The following is a 25,892-nucleotide window of genomic DNA, read 5'->3' on the forward strand; positions in this document are numbered from 1 at the left end:
TATCCCTGATTATTACGCGCCTAATTCCTTTCCTCTTTCCTCAGGAAGTTTCGAGCGTTAAGAGCATTGCCGATGGTCGCAAAAACGGGAAAGGTGGCACGCCGGACAGTGGAAGAGCGAAAGGAAGGGCTTGATCGCGCATGGAACGAAGGGGAAGGGAAAGCGATCGGAGTCCGGTGTCGATTAAACAGCGGAGGGGGATCTAACGCGCACGCGCGCGACGGGAATCGCGCGTGCGATTGCGATTGCGACGGGCCTCGCGTCCTCGCGGGCTTCTGAAACGCAGTTTCCGCGAATCAGTGCTCGGCGAAAAAAGTGCGTGCATGCGTCTCGCTCCGATGTCGTTCGGGATGCCAGTAAGGCGATGCGCCGTCGCCCCGGGAGTCCTCGCGTTGCTCCGATGACAAAACTAACCAGGTGAGACCTCCGATTCCATCAACGTTCCTTTTTTCTGCATTCTTATACTTCCTGATTTTAACCATTCTATCTGAACCTGACGAACGTTTTAGAAACCCGAATAAGGTTTGCGGGATAATCCGAGATAGATCTACAGAGCACCGATTCTAAACACAATCATCAGAAGCAACTATAATAATTACTTCGCGTGTGAGTAGAATTATTATTACATCTGAATTAAATGCAAGACCGTTCGGAAGATTGAAAAAACAGCCTCGTGGTTTTCTCTCTTTTTTTTTTCCTTTTTTTTTTTAAGAGTGAAACTTAACTATTTTCAAGAGCGAGTAATCACATTTGCCGCGAGACGTCCTAGTAACACAGACGGTACATTCACGTTCCCGCTGCGCCCGCTCGGTGTTGAACGGCTCTCTGGTCTTTAAATGATACGGACTTGGCGGGTCGGGTAAATGGAACGCAGGGTCACGTCGGGTATCGCATTTTCAGCCGAAGGAAAGTGAAAACTTGCCGCGCGATTTCGGGTGCGGCGTGAGCGCGAGCGAGCCTGGCCATTCTCGCCGCGCGGTGATTTTAATGCCTCCACGGCCGCGCGCACAGGTGTTGCCTCTCCGCGCGCTCGCGTTTTCGGACCTCCGCGATTTTCGTGGTATCGGGACAGTTCTCCCAGGGAGATTAATGCCAACGTTTGCGCCGTGGTTGCACAGGTGCGGTTTCACCGAGCGATAAGCGATTAGTGCCGCTGGCGTTGGTACTGATCCGTGAACAGGGCCGCTCCGATTTATTTCGAGCCGATGGAGATCGCAGTCGAAGAAGATCACGGGTAAAACATGTAATAATTTTTTTTTTTCTCTTTATTTAACTGCATGTAACACGCAAGGATATCGCGGATATTCGATTGGCCGCGAAGAGGAGATCGTGGTAAAATAACTTTCACGTCGCGCTCCGTATTACGCCATAAATCTTATTAACGTTCCGTTTAAATCGTTTGGATTGACGTGGAAATAATAATTAGTTAGTTCTAATTGTAACGTAAAGGTATACGTACGTCTTTCGAACGTTTCTACCGCGCGCGATTGAACTCTCGAGCTGTTTCTGGCTGAGGCCGTATCGCATTGTATCGGAATAGGCAAATCGCATTTGTCTTCGTTTTTATTACCGCGGACTGAAACATTGATATATGCACGGAAGTGCATTATTTTATTTGCTTCGCAGCGCAGCAACTCACGTCGTTTAATTTTATATGGCTGAATTCTAAAAGTGAAACCGACCCTGCCACTCGGTAAACAAATGTGGCATTTAGAAACGAGTGCGCGCCGCGCGGCGATAATCATGCCCGGCGATTGCGAGACGCGGTGGATATATATCGGTTTGATCCCATCCGATCTTTTATTTTGCCTTTGGAAAGAGGGAGGGAAGGAGAGAGTCCGTTAGATCGAGGGAATAAAATCGTGCAAGCAGAATGTAAACGCGACGGGAAAACGCCGGCAGCTTTATGCTACGCCCTAAACGCACAGCGATCTACAAGAATTAACTCGAAGCAATAATTGCTTATCTTTCTCTATATGTTGCAGCTCTAGCTGCAATAAAAAAGAAATAAAAAAAATACGTTGCACGTTTTAGTGAACCGTTCTTAAAAAACGCGATAAATCTTGCTTTTTTTTTTAGCAAACTCGACAATAGTTTGGGAAAACTAAAAGGATGCAAGAATTTTATAAAGTAATTATATTGGAGACAGAAACCAATGAGTTTAATTAAAGTAAATTAAACCGAATTGAATAGACTCGAATTAAATTTAATTATTTTTAATTTCGAGTGGTCTTTTACTCGTTGTCGTTGGGCATCGATTGCAAACGTCTTGCACGTCAACGTACGTCAATTACTCACCCAGCATCCACGTTTAATGACATACAATTATGGAATGGCGGAGGATTTTTCCCCGTGTGATATATTACTCAGCGTCGCGTATCGGCGTGTGCGATCGCGATTTGTATCTCAATCAAACGCGCCGATTCAACGGATCGAAATGGACAAACGTAATCGAAACGCGAGCGATAACGGTATAATAAGCAATTTTATTTATCAGCCCGATTTGCGGCGGCTCGACCTTTTTTTTTTTTCTCTGTCGCCAAAGACGTATCAGTCAAGTAATTAATAAATCGTAGATAAAATTAGTAATGAGTAAAAGTGAAGGGGGAGAAGGGACGATCCTGACGATTATTCCCAATCGGTGGAGACCATGACCACGTTACGACAAGGTGATTACGATCAAAGTGAGAATGTAGAATCGTTTAATCTTTTAATAATTCATTATTATTGGAAATGTAGATTAAAATACGCGATTCAAAAGTTACAACTTTATTACGTTTATTTTTTTTTTAGATCGAATAGTGTCTTGACGTTAGACTTGGCATGTCGATTTTAGAAACTTAACAGCGGAAGACGCATAATTAATCGTCAAATCCGGATCGTGACGGGTCAAAGGGTTTACTGATGCAGTGCTCGGGTTTTTCATATCGTTAACAAGCCGCCACGTGCGCGATTAAAAATACCGACGATCTAGAATGCCCGATCGCGCATTTTATTTCGCTCCCGGCAAGGACGATCGCGTAATGCCATCGTCGGCTTTCGTCCGTCGGCTTTCGCAGCGATCAACGAATCGTTTTCGATGACAATTCTCGGATTTCCGAGGATCGCCGTCTTTCTTTTACTGTTCTTCGCGCGTCTTTTCCGAGCCTGAACACGTGGGACGACCTGTTGCACTACCGGGGCATCCAGTCGTTGCCAACTAGCGTTTGGTTCGTCTCAATTAATTTGCAGCTTCATAAACTGTACCTCGCGAAATGGAATTCGGCACTACTAATGAAACGCAGAGCAAGAAAAAATTTATTTAGACGATTCCAGTAAAGCTTTTTTTATATCCACATTATTTTTCACGTTGCTTATTGTTAGCGTAATTAAATGTATATGATTAAATGTAGAACAATTAGGCAGTTTTTCCTCGCCTGTGCCGAGACGCTGAAAAAAGCAAGGAAGAATTCGACTCGTCATTTTGCGATCGGTTTAACGTCGTCGAAACTAGCACGACTTTAAGCCTTGGGCTCTCCCAAACTCATCGCGAGGTCAAGGCCACCCCTTAAGAGGTTTCGAGTGGCCCAGGTTAGGATCTAAAAGGCCTTACACCGGCTCCGGTTAGCGCCCTATAAGGAGACGTCGATGCCTGCCCTCGACCGATCCTCCCGATTGTCGCGTGAACCGATAAACGCGTATCTCGGACTGGAAAATAAATATCACCCGCGGCTCGTACGCGTTTAGATCGCACGAAAAAAAAAAAAAAAAACGTGGGAATGAGACGAACAAGGGGAACAGAACAGAAAATCGAGCGTGAAGACGTCCGTACATGGCCATCCATTTACCCGCCTGGGGTGTACGCCTTTTCTCGCTAACGCAACAAAACGCCGGCCAGTTCCTGCGAGCTGGCGAACCAAACGATTCGTTCATGATCGTCCCGCACGTTTGTCCACGTGCCAGTTTGATAATTTCAAACGCGTCGCGAGTCAATTACATCCCCGAGCAAGATAACGAGCGTGTTCCGAGGGACTTTCCAGCCGTTTCCATTCGACTCGTCTCACATTAGGTCGTAATGCAAAAGAGCTGATAACTTTCTCCTCCCTTTTACGAAAACTAGTTCAGGCGGCGGATAAATTTTCCTAGCGGCTCGCCGTTCGAGCCACGAAATCTCGCGACTATGTCGTCCGGAGAACGGGCTGTGGGGCCGATCGAGCTCTCACGGGATCGCGAGATAAGTCAAATCAAGATCGCGCCGATCGCGCTCCTCTCGAAGCCGGGGAACGACATTGGCGACAGCCGAAACCTCTTTTGTCGCGAGTGAAAGACGTGGGAGGGGTGGAGCGCGACGTGTGATCTCAGGGAGACGGAGTGGTCGGGAACCGTCGAGACAGAAGAGAGAGAGGAGAGACGAGGTCAACCAGGTGCCCGATATGGTATCCTGCGACCGCCGCGAGTGCCATTTTACTTACACGCACGGCGTCGGTGCGTACAGCCTGCGAGTGTGTGCTCGATCGTCTCTTCCTACGCTGCCCACAATTAGCAGCTATCGTCAAGTCGCCTGCCGATCGCGATCCGTCCCAAGTAATCCCGCCTTCTTCTCTTTTTTTTTCTTTTTTTTTTTTTTTTCTTAGAGAAACGTTTTTGCAAACATTTTACTCAGAAAAACCGCGAGATCTATAATTAATTACAATCCTCGACGATGTTTAATTTACGCATCGTTGATTAGAACCGTTCAGCTTCATCGGGATGTCCAAGACTCTCTGGTCCACGATTCAATTTGCGAGAATCATCTTCGAGTTCGTTGAGCGCGATCCGGATAAAAAACGAAACTAGACCGTTCGCCGTGTCTGGCTCTTTTTTTTTTTTTGCACTTCGAAACCGCGGCCTTCCTAAGATGGACAGCGCCCGTAAACGCACTCGCTCGCTCGCTCGCTCGCTCATTCGCCTCGAGGTCGCCGAGGAGCGATATGACTCGCAGGAAGCTCTCCCGCACGCGTATACCTGGCACGCTCGCGTGCCTAGTCTACACACGGTGCACTCGCGTGAATCATTGCGTGGGCCTTTACCTGGCTGCATTTATATTCGGCCTAGGTTTTCGTTCCGTTCGGCCCGGCCTGGTCTCGTCTTCGTGCCCGCGTGGGTCCCACCGATCTATATTTAAGCATGACTTAGCGCGAGATACGAGGCACACGCGTGCGTGATGACGCAATCCTATGGTCTTTCCCTTAGCATTTCCTCTCACCCCGAGGTGTCCCTTCCTCTCAATTCACCAATTTATTTTGGCCGAAAAGAGGCCGATTGAGCGCGACGTTCCGCTCTTCCGAGGCTCCTTCCGGAAACGAGACGCTTTATCAGGTCGCGTTGATTGAAATTCGCAGCGTTTACCTTCTGCTCAGATTTTCTATTACTTGGACCAGCTTTCAGTCGCGGTTTCATTTACCTTTTGGCTCTTTTTTTTTTTCTTCTAGCCACAAGAATTGCGAGAAAAGAGTACAGCGATTTAAGCCCGGTTTAAAGGAGATTAAAGCTGGTTCAAGTCGGTGAAAATGGGCGTCAGTCTTGTCGCTACCCATCGCTATCGATTGCCCGCTCCTTCGCGGCTCTTTCTCCGTTTTCCTACGCACTCTCGCTCCTTCGTTCCGTCACCGCTGGCGTCAGCGACTTTCTCGCTTCTTACCGTTAACTGTTCGCATCCGGCGCGACGTGGCCACGCAATATACGTACGCGCGTATATACAGCTACCTGTTGAATTTTTTTGTTACGGGAATTCTAATAATAATCGGCAATTAGTTCTGACACGGTTGAACTTCAACCTAGACCTCGCGACCTCGAGCCACTTAGGGTGTCACTGTAAATTTTACTACGGAAGAGAGAGAGAGAGAAGGATACGGCGAAACCGATCCCGAGAATCATTAATCTTCGCGGCGTTAATGAAGCGTTTTCACGCTTTAATACAAAGCGATCACAGTCCTCAGACAGTGACTAGGAAATGTGCTTTTTGCGCGATTGAGTCACAGTCCGAGAGGCAAAAAGAGGAGGCTTGTCTCTCGAATCCGACCGGCTGTCGTCTAGAACCGTGACGGATGGCCGGCGCTATATCTCCGCTCTTGCGTTTACACTTTTAACTCGGTATCGCGAGCTTTCGGCTCGATCCGTCAAACGTTTTTTAATCGCCTCGTTAAAGACGAGAATCAACTACGATGAATGTAAAAAAAGAACGAAGCGTAACGACTGTTGATCGCTTCACTTTCAATTTTTAAACACAGTTAAATAGAAAAATAAAATTTAATCATTCTCCCCCGTTAAAACTTTATTTTCGTTACGACGCAATAAATAGGATTAATCTTGAAGGATTATTAACTTCGAGAGCAGCTTAACGCAAACACCCAGGAGGCGTTTTATGGACGTCATTGAGCATCAATTACGGTAAGTTTAGTGCCCATTGCGAAACCTAACTGGTGTTACAACGCGCATTATCCTAGCACGGTAGCGTCTCGCTTTAACAGTGGATTAAGAAGAATTATGTGCGCTAAAGCGCCGTTTCCTTTTACAAGCGCTCCACCGCGAGGTAATTAGCGTTTATCGCAAACGAGCTATAAATCGTCAGATACCGTCCAACTTTGGGCGGTTAATATTTGTAAAGTAAACCGACTTTTTTTTTTATTAAAAAGAAATTAAAATAATATTAAAAAAAAAAGAAAAAGAAAAAAAAAAGTAAGAAAGAAAAAAGAATTGTAAATTATAATGAAGGTAAAGATACGGCGAGATCGAACATGTGAAAATTCCTTTTTTGTATCGTTGCAGACTGGAAGCGCAGCATCCGCGGATGCGACCAATATGGATTCCCACGTCGGTCTCGACTACATCGTGGACAATCCCGATTATTGCGTCAAGCTCGCCTCAGGTAAACTGCCCGACGTTCCCGATTCCGTAATCGCGCGTGATCATGCCGCGTATTAACGCCTCTATGTCCGAACGATTGCAGCGTTGGAGACGGCATGCTCGTCCGTGAAGAAGCAAGTCGTGGAGCTGCTGTCGGCACTGTGCGTTTACAGCCAAGACGGCAGACAGAGAGCCATCGACACTCTTCACATATATCAGGTGAGCGTTTCTGAAAGCGTTTTTTTTTTCTCTTTTTTTTTAAATTTTATTTTAAATTCTCTTTTCTCCCGCGCCCGATTACAATTTCGATTGCAATCGGGCGGTTGCGGGCGACACGCCGAATGCCAATACGACACGCGAGACGTCGCCAGCAGGCATTTCGAATGCCGAAGAAGCTGGCCGTGCTGTAAAATCACCGTTGCGTCTTAGGTAAAAGTCACGGTTCAAGGTCTCTCTGTGAACAAAAGGACGAAGGTGCAATAATATACTCCTGGTTAAAGCCGATGCACGCGCTACGGTGCGCAAGAGGCCGTGCCGTAACGTGCCCATTGTATAATCCCGTCGCAAACCCACCGCGTTGCGAAACGCATTTTTGCCGCGCGGCGCGATTTGCATGCCGGCGACAGATGATCATCGGGGTTCTCGCGGTCGCGTCCGGAAAAGGGCGCCACGGATCATTCAATCGATCAATTTTGATTTCGGCCTTTGCGTAAAAATCAGAAAAGGGTTTCCCATTCCGGCAAGGCGGCAAGAGAAGGCCTCCCTTTATCGGCTAACGGAAGCGTCGTTATCTCGAGATATGCGCGAACGTTTCTTGGAATCGTAAAGCGGCGCGTTATTAATAACTCCGGGTCTAAACCTCGAACTTAAACCCATGTTCGAATGCAGGAGCGAAAGGGCGAGCGCTATCGATTGCGAGTCGTGGTCGACGAGCTACAGAAAGCGACGGCCGAGGATTACCAGACAGCTCTGCTGGCGTTTATAAATTGTTTGGTCATCTCGACGCCGGTGCTCAAGGACCGAATACGTATTCGCAACGAGTTCATCGGTGAGTGAAGGAGAGCGGCACTCGAGTCTTCACGGCGGATGCCGTTAAGGCGCAACTTCCTCGTCGCCTCGGGATTGACTACTTGACAGTCGCGCCTTCTCTCAAAAAGATCTTTTACACGAACGACCAACGGAACGACTTAACGTGACACGACATTTGAAATCCGTGATTCTTGTACCTTACATTGACAACTTAATTGGAGAAATTCGACAGCTAAACCCACCGTTCCTTTTTTTTTTCTTTTTTTTTGCGCGCACGTTTTTGATACCATTTTTTTTTTTCTAATCGTCGTGCGTAAAAGGCGAGAGTCGCAAGAATGAAATGAGCGATTTGAGTCCACTATATGTTAGATCGATTAGAAACAGCACTGACGCCACGATTGTGATTTCCATTGCAGGCCTGAAGCTCCTGCCGATTCTGAATGAGCTGCGGTGAGTACACTAAAGCGACCCGGATTCACGGTATTAACTTATTAACACCTTAACGTCTGTGGAATGATAAATAATAATGAACGTTACGAAAGGACGCTTTATTGTACCCACACCTCTTCCTTCGCGTACTATCTAATGCCTCACGAGAGGATAATCACGTAATTACGGAGGATTGGCTCACTAACGAAGGGAGGATCCCGTCTCGCGGCGGTATTGGCGAACGCCGATTCACTATGCATGCGCTAATCCAAATAATGGTCTAATACAAAAGTGCTGCGGTAAAATAATTAATTCAATTTTCTCATTTATTTCACGAATTTAAAATTAAATCGTCCTCTTTTGAAGCGATATTTTCCGAGAATGTGTCTCGAGCTCGCCGATAAAGCTAACCCGTCCGTAATCGCGATTATTATTCGCCCACTTATCGAAGCTGACGCTTTTGAGTAAACAGTCGTTAACAGGATTTACGCGAGCGAAGTAGATTAGCGATCAGATTCGTTTGCAATTATTACAATACCGCGATTTGCATTTTGTTCTATACAAAAGAGCGAATCGAAACTAAAATAATTCCGATCAAAGAAACGTCTTTAACAGGCGCTTCTAAAAGTTCCTTGAAAATTCGCTTTTTAATGAAGTAGTCGATGAAATAAAAAAAAAGAAAGAAACAAGAAAGAAATGAATTATTAAAAAGAAAATAGTGAACGAAGGAAAATGGATAGAGAGACGAGGTAAGAAAGAGTCGCAGCATCGGAGAGAAAGAGGAAACGAGGGAATCCCGATTTAACTTCTTACCGGCGCTGATGCACCTGCGAGCACATCTCGCGTCGCGCTGGAGCCAGAAATGCATTCGACGTCGCGACGCGCCGGCCGGCCGGCGCTCTCCTCGTTATCTCCGGTTCTCGGATCTCGGTAATCAGCGAATGCTTCCCTCTTCGTCTTCTTTTCCTGCGTGGAACTTTCATTCATCAACGGTAAGCTAAAAAAAAAAAAAAAAGAGAGAGGGAGAGAGAGAAAAAGAAAAAAGCATGAAACTTCAACGACGGACTCGTAGATTTCGTTGACCTACATGGTAGCCGAGGTCTCGCACAGAATAGACCAACGAGTGTTCCCGCGGAATAGCAGAGAAATATTTATCGGATCTTTCCCAAGCGACTTCGGCGACTTATCTCACTTCGGGAAATCGGAATGCCTCGCGTGTGCTTTCGGAATTAAAGTGCCCGTTCACCACTTCGGATACTTCGTAGACGCGAACCGTTCGCGTGATCCAAGTCGTGGCATTTTAGCCCGACGAGACGCGAGTTCGCAGATGTCCGCTTTGTTACGAGCGGCACGTGAGGATTTCGATTATTTTAGGGGAGAGAAGAAAGCGTCGTGAAAAAAAAAGGGAAAAAAAATAGAAAAATAAAAAGAAATTTTCTCCTCCTTTGCTTCTCTTCACGCTGAGCGTGCCGACATCGCTTTTCCGTGAGTCATTGCCGTGCTCGCATTCGTGCTCTCATCCACTTCTCCGTTTTGCTCGTGGCTAGTCAAGATCGATGGGCAGGATTGGACCGCCGGAGTATTTTGGTACGCTCTTTCGGTAGGACGCTAACTGGAAGCTACCCAGATCGTTCTGGATGCTCGACTTATCTCGGGGCTCGAGTCTCTTGTGCCGCGTGTCTACGTTCTTAAAATTAAAAAAAAATGCCGCGCAGTGCGTTTATTCGGTGTGACGATCTGGTACCAAGTTGGTACATTGCTTTTCCGATATTCAATCTTTATCAGACTTTTCTATAGATTTTCTTTAGATGTTGGTTTCACGTTATCTTTACCGGCAGGAACTGTCGAATGGCTTAAAGGACCGCGGGTGTCGCGAACGATTGCCCTGTCACGATTTAGCGCACCTAGAATGCTTCGTCGGTGCAGTCCGATCTATTTATTGGATTCGAGAATTAACGATGAAATCCGTGGCGACTATTTCCGTGCTGTTCGAAGGCGCACAAGCGCCCACGGAACGCCAACTATTTGAAAGCTCCGCGACTCGTGAAGCGCGCGTTCTTCGTAGATTCTTGGTTTGCGATCGCTACTTCTTCGCGTGCGGGACTCGACGCCCGCGGCATTTGTCGCGGCGGCTTGTTAACTATTCTTGAATGCAAACATTTAGACTTTTGCCCCAAAGATCTCTTTATTTCATACGTCATATCGTTTAGTTGGAAAAAATACGAAAGAGAAAGCAAATTACTGGATTGAAAAATCGAATCTTCAAGGAATTTTCGCGAGTCGGTAAATAAAAAAGATATGCCAGGAAGAAAATAAGTATTTCAAATTTAGAGTGACAGCGATTGTTTCTTACAGGAAGAGTCACGCGCCGGATGTGAGGGTGCAACTGGACGCTTTTGACGATCAGCGAGAGACCGACGAGGAACTTGCAAACCACGGACCGCCCGGCATCGATCTCTCCTCTCACGTGGATGTTTTTTACGCCATCCTCGGTCAAGTGAGCACCTTTCTTTTTTCTCCTTATTTCCTCAATATAAGTCTTAGAAAAAAAAAAAATTAATTCTCCTCGCGTGGTTACGCGTGTCGCGCTATTAAATGATCATCTACTCAACTTCTTTGCCGTACAATTTTTGCGGAATTTATTTCAAGTTTTCTAATCGATGTGAGGGTGTAAGAGACGTCTGATAAAACGCAGCACTTCCACACAGGTCGCCGACACTCCGCAGGAAATACCCTTTCTGAGTGTCTTGCAGCATCTGCTGCGCCTGGACCCGAAAGACGCCGCCAGCGATCTAGCATGGGACACTGCGGAGACTCTGGTGCATCGAGCCACGCTGCTCGAGAGCCGCGAGGATGCTACCAAACTGCTGAGGTCGCCTAGTCTTCAAGTAAATACCAGCATTTTTTTTTTCTTTCTTTCTTTCTTTTTTTTTAATCTCTGATCTCTTTAAGAATTATTAATGTGAGGATCATCACTTCGCAATCCTTTCCCGTGAGCGACACTCAAGAGTATGTAAATTCAATGGCTCTAAACTTACGACTGTTTTTCTCGGACTTTCGCTGATTGTGTAATCGACGGTGACATATTTGACGACGGAGGGAACCCGCTTCGAGATGGCACCCGCGTTACATCAGATCTGCTGAAACCTCGTGGCCGCGGATCGCCGGTATCGTCGTCAATGTCAACCGCACGGCTAACGTAACAGTCGCGACGTACTTTTACTTTCTGACCGTACTTGACCGAAAGACGCGAGTCCATAAAAGAAGAAACCCGTACCACGCTTCACGTCGATGAATCACGATGCGCGCGTCCGCGCATGTTGACTTACCCGCGCTCCTTCCGTCAATTGTGAATTTTACTAACAATAAGCATCAGATGAGTCTCCAAAATGCAATTAAATACAGTTTCGCGAACGATAATTAACCGGACGCTTTTAATTCTACGAAATATACTTGTCGCTTCTTTCGTAATTGAATAAAAATCTATAACTTGACATTTTAGACGAATCTATGCTGCCATTGTCGCGGCGCCGATCAGACGTGCGGAACGTCGCGGAAAGCGTCGTTGCCAACGAACGGAAACTCGACGGCACCCTTACCGCCACCGTTACCACCCCCGATCCCGGTGGCACCTGGACTAACATCGCCGAGCGGATTTGTTTTACCACCACCGCCGCCGCCGCCGCTTTTCGTTAATGCCGCTACGTCTGACGCGCCGATGGAACCACCGTTACCACCCCCTTTGCGTGTGTCCCCCGTGGCACGCGTACCTACCCCTGAGCCCCCCAACAATCACGCCAGATTGTTGCCTCAGCAAGAAATTCCCACCCCGCGAGCGAAGATGAAGACCATCAACTGGAACAAGATACCTAATCACAAGGTAATAGTCACTCAAAAAAATATTATTGATGCTTTTAAAGATTTTTTAAATTACTTAATTGTTTCGCAGGTGATTGGCAAGCGGAACATCTGGTCGCTCGTCGCGAACGAACACCAGAACTCCCCGATGGCGGATGTGGATTGGGCCGAGATGGAGGGTTTGTTCTGCCAGCAGGTGCCACCGATGGTACCGCCGACGACCTATTCGACTTCGTTTGGTACCGGCATCGACGTCGAAAGACGTCGTCGAGAACCGACGGAGGTTGTTGCTCGTTTTATTCTTTTTCGCGGTAAAGAACGAGGGAATTTTACATGTATATATGTCATATAATTGTTTTTTCTTTTTAATTTAGATTGCATTACTCGACGGAAAAAGGAGTCTTAACGTTAACATTTTCCTGAAGCAGTTTCGAAGGTATCGTAAAGTCAACGGATAATTATCTTAATTATTAAAAGTACATATTTAATTTTATTATTATTATCTACGTTTCTTTTTGCAGTTCGAACGAAGACATAATTCAACTGATCAGGGAAGGTGGCCACGACGACATCGGAGCAGAAAAGTTACGTGGTCTGCTGAAAATATTGCCGGAGGTGGACGAGCTCGAGATGCTTAAGAGCTTCGACGGCGACAGGTCAAAGCTCGGCAACGCCGAAAAGTTCTTTCTGCAGCTTATTCAAGTGCCAAAGTAATGATTTATTATATCTAAATTTAAAGAAAAATTAATATCTTTCGATAAATTAAAAATGACGTGATCACATGTAGTTACAAATTACGTATCGAGTGTATGCTGCTAAAAGAAGAGTTCGCGGCGAATATGAGCTACTTGGAACCCAGTATTAACTCGATGATACTGGCTGGTGAGGACCTCATGACGAATAAACCTCTTCAAGAAGTATTGTACATGGTTCTGGTTGCTGGTAATTTTCTCAACTCGGTACGTGTTTATTCGTCACTGTTAGTTCACGTTTTAAGTTAACACAGATAAACGTAAGTCGATTGTTACAGGGTGGCTACGCTGGAAATGCAGCGGGAGTGAAACTCTCCTCGTTACAGAAGTTAACAGAGATTCGCGCGAATAAACCGGGAATGAATCTGATACACTACGTAGCACTGGTACGATATTATTAATTAATTATGCGACTGAGTGAAATCGAATGTGTATATATTTCAGCTTGATAACTTGGAGAAACATATGCTTTTATAATTAAAATTGTGTATATTTTAGCAAGCCGAGAGAAAGCGGAAGGATTTATTAAGTTTTGCAAAAGATATGACTGCTCTCGAAGCAGCAACGAAGTAAGGATTACTACATATACTTTAATAATGGCGAAAGAAACGTTACTCTTATAATTATTTCTTTTTTTTTTTTATTAGAACGACGATCGAGCAACTGACCAACGAATTTAATAGTTTGGATACGAAAATCAAGAAAATTAAGAACCAGATTCAGCTCTCTTCAACCGAAAGTGATATACAGGAACAAATGGCGCAATTTCTTCAAGTAACGAATTAAACCTGATATCAAATATGCGCGATAAAAATATTTAGCAGAAAGCGGTAAAATACGAATAAAATTTCTTTTTCAAATCTGTAGATGGCCGAGCAGGAAATGGCTCAATTAAAGAGAGACATGGAGGAGCTCGAGGGAGTCAGACGGTCACTCGCAGAATTTTTTTGCGAGGACACCAACACATTCAAAATTGAGGAGTGTTTCAAGATATTCCATCAGTTCTGCCAAAAGTTTAATCAGGCGATCGCGGAAAACGAGAGACGGCGCATCCAAGAAGAGCAAGTCCTTGCGCGGCGCAAACAACGCGAGGAGCAACTCATGGCGAGAAAACGACTGTGTGAGTACGCGTATTTTGCGTCAAATTTTTTCCCTCTCCCGTGCCTATCGACAAATGCATAAGATTAGTTTTATTCAATATTCGTTTAATGTACAGTGAGCAGTCAAGCAGAAACACCAGGTTCGGAATCCGAGTCTAACTTGATGGATTACGGACTCTTTGATCTTCAAGGTTTACCTCAAAGGAATTATAATCGCGGCGAAGCCAAGGTAAAACCGAATATATATTCGTTTAGTATTCAACACTTACTTCTGATATTTTTAATACTTTTAGATAAGGAGATTGCAAAACGGCGGCACATCGGACGAGGATGTCTCGATCATTGGATCGCCCAGTATCCGACGTCGTTTAGGATCATGTTCCGGCGGTCCCGATCAACAGCCTACCAAAGAAGACACATATTCACCAGGTCTCTTACATAATTTTTGTATCCTAATATAAAAAATTAGTGTTAACAATAGAATCGCGTTTCGCATTTATTGATACATGTATGGTTTTAATTTCGACGGCAGAGTTGTAACATGTGTTATATTTTATTTAACAGATATCACGCCTAATGGCACGCTCCGTCGGCGCAGGAGTAGAATACCCTGTCAAGATGACGACGGAAATCTGATGGACTTTTTACGAACGTCCGGACAGGACAATGCACGAGAGAGAAAATCATGGGGAAGTTTAGGTGCTTAATAATGTTAATTACGTGTTTTCTAGTACAACTACAGTTATTATTACAAAATAAAATTATTATTTAATATTGAAGATCGATCGTGGGCGCGAAGAGCTCGCGGGCAATCGAGAAGAGGAGATCTCTTAAACGCTGATTTTTCGGGAGATCGGGAACGGCCGAGTTCACCATCGCCTCTCGCGGAAAATAAACCGTTTCTGCAAGAGGAGGAAGCGAAGCCAACAGGGTAAGTCAATATCGACAATTTGTATTCATTAAATAACTCTTGAAGTTATTTTTATATCTAAAAACTTGACAGAAATATTTGAGGAACAGAAATTTTTAGTGATATTTAATTTTTATTTTATTCTTTTTGTTTGTAAAAATCAGTAAGGCTTGGCGACAGAAGATCGAGGCGTGGCTCTCGGAGAACGAGAAAGAGGATCGTGCAGGCGAGCAGCTTCAACAACGAGCGAAGCAATTGCATCAAACGAACAGACGATCATTCGAAGACTCTGGTGATCGAGTTTATTTTTCACAAACAATTTTTGAAATAAAAGCTTAATTAAAAAATTAACGTAATTTATTTTCAAATAAGGCTTTCTAATATAAGAATTTGCTTTCAATTACAGAAAGTGAAGGCAAGAGCTGCACAATGAACACCTTAGCGGAGGACCAAGCCGGACTTGAAAGAGGAGGGTTCTCCGAAATTTATGATTGGCGACCATCTGTTGAGAAGACGGATGTGATGCGTACGATGGAAGCCATTGAAGGTGCATACAAATTATAAATTTATTGTAATTTTATTTTTCGCGCTTTTATTGATAAATGTATTTTAATAATTTTAAACGAGCTGAATAATAATTCATCAGGCGATTAATTCGGATAACAAAATTAAACAGGCATCGTCTATTTCAGAAGTTCAACCGTTGTCGTCTCAAGATAAGTCTCCCTGGCGAAAATCGAGCTTAAACGTATTAAATAGTACGGAGGAGACTGATCCACGTTATTCCCGTAGATTTAAATCGCGACACAACGCGGAGAACGCACTCATGCCGAGCACGTTGCAAGTAAGTTTAAGCAGAAGTTTATCGAGCAAAGCTAGAAAAGCAGAGGACTAGCGAACTGTATTTAAACAATTCTAAAATTTTAAAGAACCAAATTATGCGTTCACAGGCAATCAGGGAAGAAGACAGGAAGAAAAACAAGATGAATGACGCAATAAATTTGGATACTCACGATGAATTGACGATTTATCTTCGGCAGCCCTACACTAGAACGCAAATGCCCGCAACCCGACGACTTTCCAAGCTCAGCAGAAAGTCCTCGGACGAGGAACGAGTTAGCGACAAGATTGAGATCGATTCGGATAACATCGAGACGCCGCCGGCGACTAGGCGGCTGTTCACCCCGCCGAAAGAGATAAAGCCCGTGGAAAAGGAACCCTGCAAGAGGGAACGTTGCAGCAGTTCTATTCAAAATCGAGAAACTAAGACGGTGATATCAAAGCCGATCGACCCCACCGCGGATCTTGGTAATGGTAAGTACAAATCTAAAAAAATATATATTAAAAGACACGGCAGTGTCTCGCTTGTCAAACGCAGCGAAACCGACCGTGTATTTTAATACATGTAACTATGTTGTAATATACTAATAAATAATTAAATGCGTACCCTTAACATCTTTTTTTTTTTTTTTTTTAAAGAAAAGGTAATTTTGAAAGAATATATATTATTTCTAATATCTTGCTTTCTGCTTTAAAATAATGTATCTCGATCTTTTTAGGTAACTTCGACAGATATTCAGCAACGCGGCGAACTCGTAGGTATAAGAAAGCTCAGGAGCCCGCGGGGGACAAAGACAAGTCGGATAAAGACGTCTCAAGCCTCGAATTGATTTGCGACGACAAGTTGACAGTGCAGCGACCTAGTACTCTCGCTCTCGCTGACGAAGAGGTGCGTCGCGAGGACGCGGATGCCATGCTACGTGTTTGGCAAAACAAGCTGAAACGGCGTGATACCGCTTCTTTATCACTGTCACGCGATATCGATGCTGCGCTCGCAGAGATTGCACGGTCCGGCGAGGATCTCCAACATCTATCACGTACGGTGTCAACAACAACGACGACACCGACGACCATGGGTCACAGAGGCTCGCGGCTTCCAGTCAGCCAGCCTCCGCCAGTGGTAGCGGTGACCAACACCGTGTTGAGTCCGGTGATGCAGGAGTCACGACCGCGTGAGCCGGTTGCAATGCTCACTGAGCGGGCGGTGACGAGTCGCGAGCGTCATCGAAGCATGATCGATCCAAGCCAGGTGAAGGAGGCAGTGCGTTTAACCAGCAATCCACCTAGCCAAGTAAATCAGGACCAAGAAATTGCCAACGGTTTTCCGCGAGGCGCAAGTTCGTCGCGCGATCGAAAAAACGAGCAGGAGGACGCGCCCAAAATCGAAGAAGAGAAACGCACAGATTTGAAGTCTATTCAAGATGTGAAAGAACTGAAAGATGTCCAAACTGCAGACGATGCTCGTGAACGATCGGTAACTCGACAGAGCCCCATGTTCCGCAGCCGATTCATCCCCGACATAAGTGTAACGTCATCGCCGCTGTCTTCCGGTAAAGGCAGAGATCAGGAACTGAATGACGAAGGCTTTGAAGAGACGCAAAGCCTCGTTTCGGAGACCTTAAGCCAGGAAACGTCTTCGGGCAATTACGAAACCGACACGCACGATTCGACGCGATGCTCGCCGGCAGAAATGAGAGGATACGGTAGCGGGCAACGCCAACGTAGCACTATTACGGTGATGAACGACGATCTAGACACCCGACGATCATCTGTTGACAAATTACTGAAACCAGCTTCCGATAACGCGTTTGACAAAAAAATGGCCGCGAGAAACGCGTCGGAAAAGTCGAGTTTCCTACCAAAGCGTACCGGGAGCGTGAAGCGCGAATCTCCCGCATTAAGAAAAACCGAGTCCCTGAAAAGAAGCTCAAACGTCATCCTACTGAGCGATGCGGGGATGTCGAGGGGCGAAGTGCAACGTTCCGGGTCCAGGAGCAGCTTGCGTAGCTCGCGAAGTTCACTAAACAGCGCGACGTCCGTCAACACGGTGAGAAATCTAGCGGCGAATCACGCGCATTTGCGTAGCTACACCTCAGCTATTCGCGCGCTGACCAACGATCTGAGAAAGAGCAATCCGTCGAACGGCTCGCCCCCAAAAGATACGGTCGACAAGAGACGACCAAATCCTCGTCAGATCGGAGTTAGCAGGATCCCCGCCAGTAGAAGCAGTAGCAGCGGAAGTAGCGTCGGTCCAGCAGCGAGAAACATTCGAAAAACACCCGAGGTTGATATTATTTAATCGATACAGATAATTCCAATTCCGCTTTCTTCTTAACCAAATCCTTGTTGCTTTCCTAGAAATTTTTAACATAATTTTTATCACTGATTGATAGGTTGTAACTGGCATGCCAAAGGTCACAAGGGGACGGCCGATATCCTCGCGCAGCAGCAGCAGCGGAAGCAGTATCGGTCAGCAATCAATTTTGGGAAGTCGAGCTCTTTCCGGTGATAAAGCATCCGTGGCGAAGGGCAGATTGATGCAGCCGCGAGCCGGTTCAAAGAATCACAGTTTCATGAGGCCGACTGCCGCCAGCGTAAATAAGGGTTCTACGCCAAATTTACCGAAGAGCGTCAAAGTTATGGTCAAGTAATGACCCTCGCTGACAAAGGAATCGTATCGAAGAATTTAAAGTCAAAATAAATTAACAATCGCGTTAGAATTAACAATTCATTACGCAAGATTAGCAGAATTCAGAGTCCGATAACTCACAATTAAGCCGCAAGGATAATGATTTCGAAATGGTTCGGGACAGCTCGAGGGTGTTGATAATGTTATCGCAAAGTGGGAGATAATGCAAGATTAGATAATGAAAACTGTTATTCTCGCTTACTACGTCGTCTCACAATTGTTAAACCAAAATAAGTAAGACTATCGCCTAATTACACGCCATTACCACACCAAACAATGCAAGTGCTCGAATAAGAGAAAATTAATCAAATCTCTTTAGCTGTATCGCGCACGATATACCCACATGACCAAGGAAACTTTGAAGGGAACGTCCCGATCCCTTTATCTCCGGCGCCAAATTAAGGGATTTTTCCTTTCAGTAGCCTAGTAAATGTATTTATAAGGTGTATGTAACATACTCGACTAATGCATGTACGATATATTATATAATTACCGTTAACAAAGATAAATATATTGTAGAATACATGTCTGATAAATAAATTAACATATTACATAACGATGCAATTCGAAATTCGATACGAAAGATCGCGCGACATTATTAAATTAACTTATTATATTAAATTAACTATACATATACTTTACGAAAAAGAAGAGAACGTAAATCAAGTTTGTTGAATAACCGTAAACAAAAATAATTCGCATATTGCACTATTTTTCGCTATATATATACTTGGAATATATTTTATGCATTAGATTCAACAAGAAATATCTACATATTTTATTTACAAAAATATAATTCAACTATCATTTTCATTAGCGATCCATTTTCAAATTGTATCGAAAAAGAAAAGTCGCGCTTCCGACAGATATTTAATGAGATCATTCTTCAAATGTAATTTGGCACCGGCGCTTTCTAAAAAAACAAAAGAAGCGTGATAATTCGAAAAAAAACCGACCTTTTTTTTCGATTGTCAGCGGACTACGTTGCGTATAAATCTTTTTTACGGTAAATATAATGTAAACATAATATCCAGCTACGGCTAGTCAAGCCGGTGCGCGCAATCGACAGACAGATAGTATCAGGATCGTCTTACTTTCATCACGAATGAAAATTGCACAGCTTCGAAATAAATAACCACAAATTATGATAATCAAACTTGCTGTTAGTTGACAAAGTATAATCACCGTAAACGTGACCGTAATTTACTATAATTTCGACGCGAGTTAATTCGGCCACCCCGGCTGCCGATCTCGCTAGAGCTATATAGAATGACAATTTGAAAAACGAAATTACAATCATTAATAAATAAATCAACATTACACCATGTACCAAACGTTTCTATATAACGAGCACGAGATCAACATTTTTTCGACTGTATATACATAAATTAATTTATTAACTATTATCGCTAGTTATCATGAGAATAAAACTAAATAGAGTGGCCGAGGAACTCACAGACACATTTGCAATTGCATCGCTACCGCATCTCCTTAAATTAATTTATCAGAAGTATAAAGGACATAGAACATGCTATACTTTATTACACTCCGGACTATGTAGCTTTATTTTATTGCAATATATATATTATTGCTATAATAATAATAAAAAAAAAACGAGGATAGTAAGTATGTTATTATCAATAACTGCAAAAAAGATTGGAACTAGGGATACGGAGCACTGCAAGCAATGTGCGTCAATGTCTTAAAAAATAAGAAGATCCCAATTATTTACGCTTCCATAATTCTAAATATCGCAAGCAAGAGTAACCGATGTATACCCTTAATGGACGAACGGAGTTCCTTTCAACGAATTAAAAGAAAATATTACAGATAATGGATACGAAAAATAAAATAATAATGCTCGGAAATCAATCGATGAAAAAAGTACGCTCGGACCTGTTCATTTCGAGCCAAAGACAAGAAAAAAAAAAAAGAAAGGTGAAACCTGTGCTTCACTCGACAAACGATCATTCGTTCACTCGATTAACATTCACCGCTTGATGAACAGTCACCGATGAAACGTAAATAAAAATCGTTCAGGTCATCTCAGCTCTCGATTCACGATCCCGAAATCCGAGCGACACGGGACTTTGCGGAGCTAAGATAAATTCGAACTGTAAACCGAGATCTTCCTCGACGACAATCTCAAACTCTCGAACGATCTGGCGAGGACAATTGTGACAACCCTGATAGCTCATTACAATTTTCATTTTTATATTTCTTTTATATTTCATTAACTTGATTCACTTACCTTAGCTAGAATAAGCTGCAGCGCGAGCTCCACGAAGCGTTTTCCTGGGCATATTCTTCTGCCAGCTCCGAAAGGAGCCACTAATAACGGCGAATGAGGTACCATAGGCTTCAACCATCTCTCCGGTAGACACTTGTCCGCGTCTTTGAAATTATCCTCGCTCAGTCCGGCTATCCATGTATGCAACAGTACCACTGTCTGTAAAAAGAAACAAAAATAAAAGAATTTTAAGAGGGAAAAAAATTGTAAGTAACTGCATTTTCTTCGCGATTGAGTACAGAGATCTTAAAACTCACTCCGGAATCAAGGCGATAGCCTCCTAGCTCCACTGGCTCGTCTAATATACGAGCTATGCAAGGTGTCGTCGGTACGATTCTAGAAAATTTAATATAGTTAATATTAATATTCTTTTGCTTGTACATGTAATGTTATATCTAGACAGAAAAAATACAGATAAAAAAAAAACGTGATAAAAATATTATCGATTAAAAACCTGAAAGATTCTGTGATGCATGCGCGTAAGTACTTCGCCTTTCGCAAATCGTCTACCGTGAGGTCACAGCCGGGAGGAGCCAAGGTTCGTGCCTCGTTGTAAAGAGCTTCTTGTACTTCAGGATTACAGCCGATCAAGTTGAAAAGAAATACCAGCGTGTTGCCTAGCTGCAAACGTCCGACGATTCTGTCTCTAATTAACTGCATTAACAATTGCGCGATCTAACGGTTCAAAGATATAATAATTTTAAAGTTTCGGGTGCGACATATCACTTAAACATAATTTAACTCGATAAATTCAAAATAATCGCACGGCAAGTATAATTAGTACAATGTGGTTCTCTCACTGTGTGTATTCCTGCCGCTATAAAGTCCACTATAGCAGCCTTTTTATCTCGCATATCAAGATCTTTCTGCCGCAAAATGGAGAGAAAGACCGCCTCGACGGACTCGTCTCTGGCATCGTCCTGTTTCTCGAGCATGGTCGTCTCTACGAGATCCGAGATAATGCTAAGCAAAGAAAAAAAAAAAAAACGATAAGAGAATGACTATTAACTATTGACTTTATTAATCTCTTAGATCCGTCTCGAACTATCAAATGTGATTCGGCGCAAACAGGAAAAATATATTTATTAACTTATCTCGGCGCGGAAGATAAAATTCTTCGTCGCTGTAAATACGAACAAATCTATGTTTTTTTCTTTTTTATCTATCTAAAATTCTAAAATGTAAGGCAATGTCATGAAAATAAGTTCAGCGGCCTGGCTATAGAATTTAGTATTTATTTCGTCGCGCGACGAGACGACTCGATCTTTTGATTTAATTTTAATCAATAATTAATAGAAGACAAGGACACTGGCTGCATGTACGCATGACGTACTTGTATATAGTGTCCTCGCTCTCTATTAGTTGCTTATACGCGGATGTCGGCAGCAACTTCCAAAGCGGCAGGCCGTAAAAGGCGTCGCGCGAGGCCGTGAAGTGGATCCTGACCGCTTCCGCTAATCTCTTCGTGAGCGTGCTGCTGGAATCCGGCTTTAGGAAGCCCAGGTGACGTCCGAGGATCAGCGTGCACGTACCTAAGAAAAAAAATCAAGACAGTGGGTTCATACGAGTCGAAAGTTGTAACTTTGATACGCGTAAGAGAAGTACTTGGCTTTTTGCTTCTCACCGATTGAACAAAAGGAAAGAAATTAGAAACAAGATATATCTTTCTAGTAGATGCCTGCGGCCAGATTGTTTTTACTTGAAGATCTGAAGTTTCGCGAACCTATGAAATTAAGTGAAACGTACGCGCGAATTGAGAAATCGCTATTTCGGCGCTTTCTAAAAATCCGCGAAACCACACGGCGACTTACTCTCGAGTCCCATTTTGTAGGCAAGTTCCTCGAAACCTTTCACGGTGAAGCGACTTGCTCTGCGTTCGCGGATTAGGTTGATGAATCCGTCGGTGACGATGTTGAGCGCCGGGAAGAAGCCAAATACAGTACCGGCACCGGTGAGCTCCGGCGTTAAAGCTGCCCGGAGCTTCTGCCATGTCGCGCCTTGTCTGTCGAAGTTAAACATTGATTATTCGATCGTCCTCGCGGTCCTAAAAATCCTCCGCGGTTTCGATCAATCAATTAACATTACTCCAATTTTTTTGTTTTTTTTACAACTGTAGTAATTTTTATCTTTAATTATTATTATTTATATATTTTTTAAATTTAAAACTCGAAAAATGCCAAGAAAAAAAGAAAAAAAATAAAAAATTGATTACATGTAAATCAGCGTGTGTAAATAAATATTAATTAATGGTAGCGTTACATGAGTGTCTACCGGTCCGATGAGCGGAGCAGGTGAGCTCGGCGAAGCGGGCCGAAATTATATGACGCAACCTTAAACTTGACCTCGATACCGCGGCGCGTAATCGGCGGAGCGCGGCTACTCACTCATTGACCAGACCAAGGTTGGTGTAACGATCACGCCGAGAGCGCCGGTAGTGGGATATGACCTCCTGCGGAGGACGAAGCGGGTACCTCGAGCCCCGCTTGAGGACAGCCTCGATGTCGCGGCGGGAGAACACGGAGACCACGAGGCAGTTCCAGAGCGCCTCCTCTTTGCACAGCGGCCCGTATCGCCGATTCAGATCTACTCTTGAATCACGGGATAACGAGCCATGTTAAAATACCGTATGCCGCCCGGATGTGCCGTCCGAAAGCAGAGCTCTCGGTTCAACGCGTTTATGCTTTCTCATACGCGAAGAGAAACGCGTGCGAAGATAAAGCGCGCGAGTTTTCGCCCATCAGCTATGACCTCCTGGCTGCTCGCTATCCTCCTGAGGCGTTTGAAAAAAAAATTAATTTTCACCGCGCGAGCTTTATCAACGTGACGTAAGTTAACTTTCAACGCGATGACATAAGCAACATTTCGCCAGGAGCTGCTCGCTTTCCTACGTTCCTCGCAATTACGGCAACTTGCGCGGCGATAAGATTGGAGTATCTCTGACCCTGACCCTCTAAAAAGACACGTCCGCTTTTCCCCCCTCGTCCCGGTTTGATCGCGACTTCTTTTTACAGACCCGCGTGCAATCGCGGGCTCAGTTAATCGGAACGGTTAATCCGTTATTATGCGAAACGAGTAGACTTATTAGCAATATAATACGAACGTATTCACGCGTTACTTCTTTCTTCTTCTGCGGATGCTTCTTCTTCTCTCTCTCTCTTTCTTTCTGTATCTCCCCGTCTTTCATTCGGTTGCAAACCATAAAGTATTATCAGTACCAAAGGCGAGATCTAACAATCTAACACGAGTGACACGCTGCCTATTGACGCGAGCAAAAGTCAAACTCCTTACCTTTATACGCCTCGTGGATCTTATTCATGCTGTAGTAGCCGAAGCGGGAATATATCCACCTGGTACCCAGAATCGGCAGAGCAAACGGACCCGGCACATCGCGTGCAGTTTTGAACTTTCTACTGTTGTCGCCCGTGTCTGAAAAAAAATTGCCAAAGGACCAAGTTAGCTTTTAACGAGAAAAAAAGGAAAAAAAAAAAGAAAAAGGCATGCTCGAAGAGCGATCGAGAGCTCCAGACCGTTCTTTCCCAGTTTAATCTCTCAGACAATTTAATTTATCATTCTACGTAAATATGACACTTTGATAACGATAAAAAATAATCAAGAAAAAGAGAGAGAGAAAGAGAGAGAAAGAAAAAAAAAAGAATAACGTACAATTATAGACATTGACCGATATCGCGAGTGAGGAAGAGTCTGCAAACTTACCGGCGCTCGCGTTGCAATTCCTGGTCCAGAACCACCAGGGTGGTCGGTAGCCGGTAGCCAGCACCAAGATCGCGAGCAGCGCCGCTGCGATGGTCTCGAACCACGCTCCGGACAGCAGCATCCTCCAGTCGAATCCCTGCACCGAGACGGATTAGAGAGAAGAGGAAGGGCTCTCGTTCTCGACGCGGGACCAATTCGAGTTGCCCGCTCGCGCGAAATGCATTTTTATACTGTTTTTTAATTTTTTTTTTTTTATTTATTCTTTCACTTCCCGACCTGTTGCACGCGCAGTTCCGAGGGTACCGTTCGCGCTTCGAATCAACACTGGAGAACCGCGCGCGGCGCGAAGACGACAATGGGCATCGCGTATCTCCCTCGGCGATTCTTATCGAGGAAAAAAAAAAAAAGGAAAAAAAAAATAAAAGGAAGGCAGGGAGGGAAAAGAGAAAGAGAGAAATAGACGGAGATAAATACCGAGTTGAAACGAGGTAAAGGGTGCGCGTTACAGCGACCGTTTATGAATCTTTTTGCGACTGACTGAGTGCCCCAGTGTTATTTGCGGATCGTGCGATTCTTCTATTTGCAATTCGCCGATAACGCGCTCCCGGTGTTGCCCTGATGATCCTCGGTCTCCCTCTCTTGCTTCTCTCTCCTTTACTTTTCCTCTCCTCTCCTCCTGATTCTGAGTCACTGACGTAGAGCTGTTACACGAATCGGGAAGAACATAGTGTGTACGATAACCGTGTAACTGTGCGAGTACCGCAGTGCCGTACTGAATCCGAGGGTGAAGGATCTGGCTGATAAGTCCACGTGCAGATATCGTCGCTGTTTCGACATTAGCGCGTCCAGAAGTCGTCAACCAACTGCGATACCGCGCAAAAGAAGAAGAGAGAGAGATCCACCTCTGGGGAACACGACGGCGCGGCACCAGTTCTGAACTTAACGAATCCCACCGTGGACCAGCGATACTTCAACGTGCAATTACGGTGGAATCTATTCAAGCGCATTCTCACGCGTTTTTCCCCTCCTCTCGCTCTTATCGCGTACCTCTCGCTGTATCTTTCGCGGTCTCCCTGTCAGCCGCGGAGTAAATAAAAAGCGTGATTAAGATAATTACGCTACTTTTGGAAGAATTACAATAAATCGTTTGTCACTCGTCTCCCAAGGACGGGGAGAAAAAAAAAAAAAGAAAAAAAGAGAGCTGAGAGCAAAAACACGACATTTTCGCCGAGAACGGGGGAGGGAAGAGAGGGAGGAAAACACCCGGGGAAACCGCATTCCACGGCGGTTTTCTTGCGTCGGTTTCCATATAAACGGGACACACGTACCTCCGGCCGGCTATTGTCCCATCTTATTAACGGCTTTAATTAAGCGGACCGCTAACGCGAACGCCGGTCTTCGTCGCCGATACGATGTT

At 44.6% G+C, this 25,892-nt stretch overlaps 2 protein-coding genes across 6 annotated transcripts in view; one reads left to right on the forward strand and one right to left on the reverse strand.

The window, feature by feature from the left end:
• Window positions 1-19,027, forward strand: Form3 (formin 3). 4 transcript variants are annotated; one of them, XM_070664569.1, is made up of 27 exons: window positions 1-417; window positions 510-606; window positions 6,787-6,886; window positions 6,968-7,083; window positions 7,753-7,912; window positions 8,310-8,343; window positions 10,678-10,819; window positions 11,031-11,210; window positions 11,825-12,202; window positions 12,272-12,463; window positions 12,555-12,616; window positions 12,702-12,890; window positions 12,968-13,139; window positions 13,211-13,318; window positions 13,431-13,501; window positions 13,580-13,706; window positions 13,800-14,052; window positions 14,149-14,261; window positions 14,326-14,461; window positions 14,597-14,731; window positions 14,813-14,963; window positions 15,107-15,234; window positions 15,349-15,489; window positions 15,635-15,786; window positions 15,893-16,256; window positions 16,502-18,066; window positions 18,176-19,027. In XM_070664569.1, the coding sequence occupies exons 3-27, from the start codon at window positions 6,820-6,822 to the stop codon at window positions 18,431-18,433; spliced, it is 5,394 nt and encodes a 1,797-aa protein (XP_070520670.1). In that variant the 5' UTR covers window positions 1-417; window positions 510-606; window positions 6,787-6,819; the 3' UTR covers window positions 18,434-19,027. The 4 variants fall into 4 exon arrangements, with proteins under 4 accessions (XP_070520670.1, XP_070520671.1, XP_070520672.1 ...); XM_070664570.1 differs by having other exon boundaries at window positions 1-606; XM_070664571.1 differs by lacking the exon at window positions 510-606.
• Shd (cytochrome P450 family 24 subfamily A member shade) overlaps window positions 18,938-25,892 on the reverse strand; it is a 22,830-nt gene continuing 15,875 nt past the window's right edge. For both annotated transcript variants that reach the window (XM_070664592.1, XM_070664593.1), the window contains 10 exons: window positions 24,476-24,611; window positions 24,050-24,187; window positions 23,146-23,344; window positions 22,573-22,763; window positions 22,095-22,293; window positions 21,562-21,724; window positions 21,216-21,382; window positions 21,019-21,097; window positions 20,723-20,920; window positions 18,938-20,633 (listed from right to left, as the gene is read on the reverse strand). In XM_070664592.1, the coding sequence (XP_070520693.1) occupies window positions 20,508-20,633; window positions 20,723-20,920; window positions 21,019-21,097; window positions 21,216-21,382; window positions 21,562-21,724; window positions 22,095-22,293; window positions 22,573-22,763; window positions 23,146-23,344; window positions 24,050-24,187; window positions 24,476-24,611 (1,596 nt within the window). In that variant the 3' untranslated portion in view covers window positions 18,938-20,507. The remainder of the gene's footprint in view (window positions 20,634-20,722; window positions 20,921-21,018; window positions 21,098-21,215; window positions 21,383-21,561; window positions 21,725-22,094; window positions 22,294-22,572; window positions 22,764-23,145; window positions 23,345-24,049; window positions 24,188-24,475; window positions 24,612-25,892) is intronic.

Source organism: Cardiocondyla obscurior, linkage group LG12 (assembly GCF_019399895.1).
Source record: "Cardiocondyla obscurior isolate alpha-2009 linkage group LG12, Cobs3.1, whole genome shotgun sequence".
Classification (NCBI taxonomy): Eukaryota; Metazoa; Arthropoda; class Insecta; order Hymenoptera; family Formicidae; genus Cardiocondyla; species Cardiocondyla obscurior.